The 9,114-nt window shown below is 35.6% G+C and overlaps 1 protein-coding gene across 3 annotated transcripts; it reads right to left on the minus strand.

Moving 5' to 3' along the window:
- Positions 1 to 340: 340 nt before the first annotated feature.
- On the minus strand, positions 341 to 8,178 carry LOC127809443 (uncharacterized). 3 transcript variants are annotated; one of them, XM_052348231.1, is made up of 7 exons: positions 8,041 to 8,178; positions 4,992 to 5,126; positions 4,726 to 4,870; positions 4,122 to 4,279; positions 2,078 to 2,162; positions 1,748 to 1,994; positions 341 to 1,582 (listed from the first exon to the last, which is right to left on the minus strand). In XM_052348231.1, exons 2-7 carry the CDS (start codon positions 5,099 to 5,101, stop codon positions 564 to 566), a joined length of 1,764 nt encoding a protein of 587 aa, XP_052204191.1. In that variant the 5' UTR covers positions 5,102 to 5,126; positions 8,041 to 8,178; the 3' UTR covers positions 341 to 563. The 3 variants fall into 3 exon arrangements, with proteins under 3 accessions (XP_052204191.1, XP_052204190.1, XP_052204192.1); XM_052348230.1 differs by having other exon boundaries at positions 341 to 1,994; XM_052348232.1 differs by lacking the exons at positions 4,726 to 4,870; positions 4,992 to 5,126; positions 8,041 to 8,178 and having other exon boundaries at positions 341 to 2,005; positions 4,122 to 4,139.
- Between the last annotated feature and the right edge of the window lie 936 nt (positions 8,179 to 9,114).

A 9,114-nucleotide genomic window follows, 5' to 3' on the forward strand; every position in this document is an offset into this window, starting at 1 on the left:
TTTGATATTATAAAATGACCTTGAAGTATTTCTAAAATGACAAAAACAGTCCAAATTTGTTTTAATATTTTTTAACATTTTAAGATAAAAAATATTTCAAAAATACTAAAACAACGTTGACGTTCCCTGTTCATCAGAGGTGTTACATTAGGAAGTTTGTTTTTTCTCTGCTAAAAACTTAGAGTTAGAGGAAGCCGTTAGTTAGACCGATAAGCCTCTTTAATTTTGGCTTGAAAAAGCTTGATATTATTTTAGTAAAAATTTTAAATTCAATACTAATTGCATAAAAAACAAAATATGTATATATATAATTATTAATTTATTAGAAAATTCAAGCGAAGATAATGATTGTTTGGAAAAGCATGGAAGTGTAGAGCAGTCATGAAAAAAGAAAAGGCATGTGATAGGCCAGTAATGGCCCATGGGCTTCCCTCAAAACGATTTCCAAAGTGTGGATTTGTATAATTAGCAAAACCACAGAGAGAGAGAGAGAGAGAGAGAGAGAGAGCAATGAAATGGACATCCCAAACGTCTGTTCCATCAATTCCAGATATAAGTAAGACTCAGAAGTCCAATGGCATCCCAAACATCTTGTTTATCTCGTCCATGGCTTCCTTTGTACAGATGGTTGGCTCAAACAGATCACGTTCCGTTTTGACACCATCATCATCATCGTCCGCAGCAGCAGCAGCAGCAAGCACCATAAACCCACCATGGTTATTCTTGCTAATTTGATCTTTGTCATGCCTTTTCTCCAAATCAGTTCCATTTTTGGCTGTTGCCAGCTGATGATGACAATCCAAGTCATCGTCAGCAAGTACTACAAATCCCCCATCGTTGGATTTGGCTTTGGCTTTGTCTTTGGCCTTCGCCCTCTTTCTGGTCCTAACAAAATCTATTGGCTTCCCAAACATGCTATTTATATCATCCATTGCCTCCTTCAAGTTAATTGTGGGATCTACTAGGCCATGATGGCAAACATTTTCCACTTGTGGTTCATCTGAAATTGTAGCCCCTACAAACCTGCAGACCACCGTATCTTCTGTAACTCTTCCTTGAGGAGCTGAACTCTCTCTTTCCACATCAATAGGATCTTCTGTATCCACTGGGCTTGGAAACACAAATGCATTATTAACTCGCAAAGAAGAAAAAATATTATCACATACCATCAGTTGTTCATCCTTGCTTCTCCCCGGATCATGTTCATGCTCGTGTTTGCCATTACTTCTCTCCACTTCGTTGTTTTCATCATCATCAACATATATCTGAAGTGGTTTTTGGAAAGGCTGGGTAATTGCAACTCGATTACAATTCAGCAACTCAGAACCCTTCTCTCCATTGCGGTTAACAAATCCAGCATCATTTAAGTTCTCATCAATGAACACGCCAAACCCTTTGTCCAATCCCTGATCAGCTTTGAGTTCTGTTCGGGGTAATTTCCTATTCATCACAATTCGTGGCTCCAGAGGTTCTCGAAACATGCTATTAATGGCGTTCAACGCTTCTTTTGTGTTTATAGTCGGTTCCACCAGACCGTGATGGCGTGCATCTTCTGCTTCGGACTTCCCCACAATAGCAGTACCTACAAACCTTACAACAACTGTATCATCACTGCAAAACTTGTTAGGTTCATCTGATTCTGACCGAGTATTATCTTGCCAGCTGAGATTGCTTTCAGATCCGGTATCTCCCACGACTCCATTCTTTGAAAATGAATTTCTTGGTACCTCAAAATTGCGCAAGTTACCTGCCATCCTGGTGCAGTTTGGTTCTCCAATTGGCATCTCATTATGACAGCTCTCCTCCCTGACGACCTTGTTCTGAACATCTTCATAGACAAGTAGAGTTGCAGGTAAAGATTCCGCCAGGCAGGCCCCTGCCAGCCTAACTTCGCTACTTTCACAGGTATCTTTGATGTTTACTTTCACATCATTATACTTAGGATGGAGGTTTCCAACAGAGAGAAGCCCCTTTCCAGCCATCCTTTCACAATGCTGCATGGTATCTGCCCATGGTTAGAAGGATCATTAAAGAGAATGAGAGAATCGTTAATACTAAAATTTGAAAGAAACCAAACCTGGATTTTCTTTTTCTTGTATCGCTCCTTGCGTTGAAGAAACTGTTCATATGATTTTTGTAATTCGTCTATCGGCTCTGCAAGACTATTAAGCAAACATAATAGACTTTGTTTCAGAGCAGATGTCAAATGGAAATTACAGTACCTCTTTACCATTTTTTGGATGAGTCCTATATCAGACTACACAATCCATTCACAAGTGCAAAGCAAAACCAACCATCAGCATGGAGTTAAAACCCTCAACAACCTAATAAATAGACAAATACAGCACAGTGTCCTTATGAATTCCAATTACAAGTATTTTTTAGTTTTAAATCTTTTCATGATGATGGAGTGAGAATAAAATTAGGACAAGAGAAAACAAAGGAATACCACATATCTACGAAAACAAAAAGATGAAATTTTTTTGTTAGGATTTTAGACTTGGTAAATTCATGAAGAAATCTCAAGTTTTGGGTTTATAGAAATTTGAAGTTACATGGTTTGTAGATGGTACAAAATATGATCAAGATTGAGGTTGAATCTCATAACTTGTAGATTAAATAACAAACTGAATTTTGAAATAGGTTGTAGGCTATGTTGCACGGAAACGGAAACGGAAACGTTTTCAATAGGAAACGGAAACATGGAAATGAACATTCTTCTAAAAAAAATAGGCATAAATAGGGTCCAAAACGGGTTTCGGAAACGGAAAAACGACTCCTATGAGATGTTTTCATGCAACATAGGTTGTAGGCATTGGAACGGTTCCACAGAAACTTAAAAGAGTGCAACCAATAACAAAATGAAAATGAAAACAAAATGAAAAATGTAAAAAAAAAAAAACCCGTTTAGTTGTTTCCATTTTGGGCTAATCATAAAAATAATCCAATCATTTTTGCAAATTTAAAATCCAATCCTTTCAATTTTGACAATTAAATCCAAATTGACTCAATTAGATGTAATTTTATACAACATGTAAAATCAATTTAGAGATAATATGTTCATATTGACTTGGCATGCCAGGTGTTATATAATAATAATATTCGTGGGAGCCACATGTACACATAAGTAAATAAAAAAAGAAAAAATTATTATATGACACAAATATTATTTATTATATGACACTTGTCATACCAAATCAGTATACACTCTTTCTAAATCGATTTTACATATTGGATAAAATTGCACCCAATTGAGACAATTTGAACCTAATTGCCAAAATTGAAATAATTGAATAAAATTATAAATTTGTGAAATGGATTTGATTATTTTCACGATTAGCCCAATCATTTTCTTTCAATTTTTTTGAAACAAGAACAGGCATTTGCATTGCTCGAGTGTGCTCCAAGTCAAACATTTGCTTGACTTGTTCCTTTTATTGTAGGAACCCACGGCTTTGCAAAAGGACTTGCATCTAGCATGTAACAATGTGCTGTAAGTATTTACTCTTGGAGCCTACCAAGTGGCTTATGGCATGTTTACTAGCTGGTATCACAGGCAAGCTTAGTTGGGCACATTACTTGTAAATGTGCACTCAGCTTTGCTATTGTCATTGTTTGGGTTAGAACTTAAGACCTATAAGACATGTGAGGACTAGCAAACTACATAACATCAATTTACAAGTCCATGATTAGGAGCACGTGATGAGTGCATTTTCATTGCTCCAATGTTTGAGTTGGTGGACTAAAGACTTAATCTCACAAGCAATAACTTATTTGAAAGTGAAAGTAAAGCAAGTTTGCTTACATGGTCTACAGGTTACCATCAAGAATAATAGAACATATGAATCTTAATCTGTGCTGATAATAGAGTCATGTTTGACGAACAACATTCCCCGTGTATTGAGCGAACTAATACAAAGGGAATAATGGATGAAAAAGATTAATAAAAAAAACCCGTTGTTGCATTGACTTTCAACATTACAAGGCCATTGATAGCAGCACTGTATGCATATAATTTTATAATTACACAAACTAATTATGCATTTAATAGTTGTTCCACTATCACCAAATGTCATGAAAATCAGGAAAGGTGACAATTGTGCAAGGATGAGATTACTTACTTCTGTACCCCTAAATGATACATCTTATCAGCCTCCTCAAACTTCTTTACCTTCTCATAGTAAAGAGCATAGGCCTGATAAAACAGTGACTTCTTCGTTCCTATGCAGTTTGCTTCCATTGTCCTTAATACAACTCTAGGATCATCCACAAAATCCATCTAAGCAAACAAGAAAAATTACATCAAATCACATAGAAACTCGATGTAGTTCCACAAATTCAACTGAAAATGGAAGCAAATTGATATTTGTTTTCTTTTGTTTTTGTTTTCCAGGCCCAGAATTCTAATACAGAAACACTTAGGTACTCATCGGTTGAGATTTAAAAGGGAAGTTGTCCTGCTCCTGAGGAACGAAAATCTAAGAAAATCTACCTTTAGAAGCATTTTATAAATTTATCGCACATAATATTACTATTAGTATTTATGATTTGTGGTCCAACCAGTGAATAAACAACAGATAACAACTCATTTTCCTGCTCCTTTTTTTTTCGCCATTCCTCAACAACCAATCCAGAAGTAGGAACCAAACAACAAGAAATAATTAGAAAAGATGATCCACAATGAAAATCATAAGGAAAAACAAAAACAGGCTAGGGATAGTTTACCAATTGCAACCAAACGCGAATGTAGCGCAAATCATTCTTGTAGCGCCTATCATTTTGGAATGCCTGAGCACATTTCTGGAGGAACTTAGGGAGCTTTTCTTTGAGAAATTGAGATGGGAGAGAGTCCCTCATCTTCCGAATCCCTCTGTGTATCATCAACAAAAAAGGAGTCAGCATAGCACAGACATCAGGCATACACACACACATATATATATATAGATATGGAAGGGAGCGAACATGGACTGTATTGGATTGATTATGGGTACCTGAGCCATGGAAGGAGAGGGTCTTTGCCTGTGTAGGTCTTGATGTCTGATATCAGCAAAGAGAAGAGATCATTGTGAAGTGAGTTAGTAATAACGTCACTGTTTGACATTGATTTCTTCGATTGAATTCAGACACTGAAAGAGAACAACAGAGCGGTGTAAGAGGCAAAGTAGGCCCGAGTATCAGACCCAACTAACTAACAAGGACAAAAAGTCATCACACTAAAATCAGGATAGCAAAAAAGATAAATCCCTAGGTGTGTCCTAATCAATGCCTAGCCAGCTCTAGTGTCTAACACTAGATTTGGCCTCGAACAAATAGGATCCCGAATTATGGAATTCGTTGGGCTACATCATCATGTCTAGCCAAGAATTGTTGTGTCTTAGTGCACACTGTATAGGTTGTGAAGTTACAAATAGGCTTTGCATGTTTAGTGTAAACAAGGATACGTGAAAACACACATAGCCCCAATGCACTCAAATACTTAATCCATCCTCGTGTATAAATTACGTGAACATATAAATATATGTATATTCACTTATGAATAGTCAAAATACTTTTATTGTTTTAAAATAATTTTTTTTGTAAAATAGTGTTAAAATCATGAAAAATAGGCAAGGGTGGTAAGAGTAGTATGCTGGTCTCAGACATACGCAAATCCATCAGAAATTAAGATTCTGGTAATGCCCAAGTTGTCATCATAGGCTAGCTCAGGACATGTCTCAAGGTTAATCTCTTGATCCCAATAACCAAGCCAAGAGAATCTCTCCCTTAGACCTTCGATCAACTAAGTGATTCATGAGTGACTTGTTAATTCCTAGAAGGCCTAAAGGGAACCTTAATAAGCAAGAAACTGATATCTTGAGTCGAGATCAAGTATCAACCAAACCAGAAGCATCCAAGATATTTGAGACAGTCACAAAGGGACAAGTAAAATCCATCAAATTTGGTCCAAGTAAAACTTGGACCTTGCCAACTTGAGCCCATAAACCAACCCAATTTTTAATGTTAGAGATAGAGGACCAATTCATAAATTTAGAAGCTTAAAGGCCAACTCATAATTTTAAAAACTTAAGGGTCATTTCAAAATTTTAAAAACTTAAAGGCTAACTCATAATTTTATAAACTTAAGAGCCAATTCTTCATTGATAAATGGGTCCTATTTACCCATTTAAAATTAAAATGATTATGAAAAGTTCAGGCCTGTTCTCTTTGTCATTTTAGGGCCATTTTTTATTTTCAATTTTTCAAAACACCCAAAATGTGTTCTTTTTACTATTTTCAAAAATAACTAAAAAATTTGTAAAAGAAACCCAAAACAACAAATGTTTTGAGTGTTTTCAATGAAAACTCACTGAAAATACAAAACAATCACAAAACACGGAAAACAACAACCCCCCGACCCCAAACCCATTCTCGCACTCACAGAACCCACGCTCTCTCTCTCTCTCCTCTCTTCTCTCATTTCTCCTTTGTTCTCCTTCATCCTCCACCACTCTCCCCGACTCCTCCTCGCCCTCCTCCACTGTCGTCGACTCCTCTTCTTTTCTCCTTCATCCTCCATCCCTGACGGCCACATGAAGTCGGCGATGATAGCTTAATGATGTCGAGCAAACGACAGCCATGGCAGAGCAAGCAGGTGATGATGACTTGATGATTGCCGTCGACTGACAATCCCAGCCACCGCCCACCACCTTCGACGGACAACCCTAGCCACCGCTCGCGACCTCTCCTTCACCACCCACCGCTCGCGGCCTCCCCTTCCTGATTTCTGTTGTGCCTCTTTATGTGTTTTGAATTCTTTTCTAATTTGATTTTCTTTTGTGATTTGATTTTTTTTGTTTTGTTTTTTTTTATTTGAATACTGAAATATGTAATATGATTTTTTTGTATTATTTTTTTTAATGATTTATAATTTATTTTAAATCAAATTTATTAACTAAAATATTATAAAATAAATTTTCTAAAAATTTCAAAGCAAACGCATTTCCTAGTTTTTTGTTTTAAAAAACAATTTTTCAGAATGACAAAAAGAACGTGTTTTCAAAAATTTCAAAACAGACACTCAAAACACAAAATTCAAAATGAATTCAAAACTTAAAACACAAAACTGAAATACAAAGAGAACACCACCTCATATTTTGAGTCATAGAGATAAAATTTATTTAAACATTTACTAAAATAAATGCTAATTACCCATTTAAAATTAAAATAATTTTAAAAATTCATATTTAAACGATATAGACACAAGACATATTTTAAACATTTATTATATGGGCATGCAAATGGGTAAATGGACAACCCATTGCCTTCTCTACCTAGTCATAATCTTATAAACCTAAGGCCCATTTTATTTTATAAGACAAAAGGCCGAATTTGTATAAGTTAAAACAAAGCCCAATGCAACAGAGTTTATATAATACGTCCCATATCATTTTCTAAAAAATTTTAAGCCTAAAGCCCCAGAACTCAATTGCAGCCAAACGGCCACTTAGCTGGAAAATTGAAGGGGCAACTAAAGCGGTGGCGTCGCCGCCACCGACGCCGGTGGTTCCGGTGATTGGACCAGATCACCGGATTCCCCTTGTCGTGGTGATTAACATATATCTAAAAATGGAAGCGATCCGACAGTCGGAATTCTCTATATCAAAAAATTACTTTTCGGCCTAACCGTTGCCGCCGGCCGGTGATTCCAAGGATCGGAGCCAGCTATCGAATACCTAACTCCGGTGGTTCATATTTCCGAAAATGAGAATGATCCCAGGGCTACATTGTAGTAGATCAAAAAATTAACTTTTTTTGTCACACTTTACTGTTTCTGGATAAAGGTCACTGGCCACCGGCCAAGCCGGATTCCGTAGATCGGGACCGACCATTGGACTCCCCTTGATTCGGCAACCACATAACTGAAACCCAAAAGGATCTAACGGCCGGACCATAGCAGATCTGAGTTCTTTTAGAATCGATAAACCCCACATTCGCATAGACGGACGTATATATATATATATATATCGAAAATCTAAGGGAGCAGGGCATCGGGGACTTTACCGGGGAAGGGTGCAAAACCCGTTCGTCGACGTGGTCGGCGGCTTGCCGCAATATGGCCGGTCCCCGTCTGTCCGCGAGAAAGAGTGTGAGCTGTTTGAGAGATTTGAGTTTGAAAGAGAGACGATTGCGCGGCTGAATGGAAAAAGGGAGTCGGATCGTACACAAAACGGGTCGGATGTGGCTTGCCAAATCCAATTCGTTTTGTATTTTTCTTTTTTACAATCTTACCATTTTCAAAATAATTAAATAACAAATGGCTTATTTTATTTAATTACATAATATTTTATTTTATTTTATGAACAAAATTAATTATTTTATTTCTCAATTTTTGACATGATAATAATTCTTAAAACTATTTTCATAAAATAATCTTTTTATTTTTAGTTAAAAATAATAATATTTGGCATATTATTCCAACTAATTGATTTTTTTATTTTTCATTTCTTAAAGTTTAAAATATTTATAAAATAATCACCAACTAATTAATTTTTTTTACTTTTCTCTATTTATATAGAAATGGTGTTTAAATATTCTTTCAATTTGGTAAAAAAAAATTAAAATAATTACCAACTCTTTGAAATTCTTTAAAATACTTTTAAGATAATTATAAACTTATTAAATTTTTTTGAGTTGAACATAAAGTATTTATATGAAGTTGGTATAAAAAAATTATTTTTAATACCCCTTCCCCTCATAAAGCTAAAGAATGAATGTCTTCCATTCTTAACTTGTTTTTGATTCTTTAAAATTCTAAGTAAGAAATCCTCTAGTTAAGACATCAATCGGTTGACTATTGGAAGGCATGTAAGGAATACTAATTAACCCTCTATCCAACTTTTCCTTTATGAAATTCTGGTCCACCTCAATGTAATGCGATCATGTTGACAAAATTGCATGTAATATTAATGTCAAATTTGTTGTCACAATAAAGCTTCATATGTCATTTTCTCTTAATCTTAAGATCATTAAGAGCTATCTTAAGCCACAAAAGTTCACAAATTTCATATATCATAGTTGTAAATTTAGTTTCTTCATTAAATAATGCAACCACATCTTGCTTCATGTTCCTCTAAA

The sequence above is a fragment of the Diospyros lotus genome, chromosome 9, assembly GCF_014633365.1.
Source record: "Diospyros lotus cultivar Yz01 chromosome 9, ASM1463336v1, whole genome shotgun sequence".
NCBI classification, from domain to species: Eukaryota; Viridiplantae; Streptophyta; class Magnoliopsida; order Ericales; family Ebenaceae; genus Diospyros; species Diospyros lotus.

Excerpts from the sequence above, each read along its gene's own strand:
- LOC127809443 (XM_052348230.1), bottom strand. The coding sequence starts at position 5,101 with ATGTCAAACAGTGACGTTATTACTAACTCACTTCACAATGATCTCTTC. Across the intron at positions 4,871-4,991 it reads CCTCTCCTTCCATGGCTCAG|AGGGATTCGGAAGATGAGGG; the intron begins GTACCCATAATC and ends GATGATACACAG. Across the intron at positions 4,280-4,725 it reads TTCGCGTTTGGTTGCAATTG|ATGGATTTTGTGGATGATCC; the intron begins GTAAACTATCCC and ends TTGTTTGCTTAG.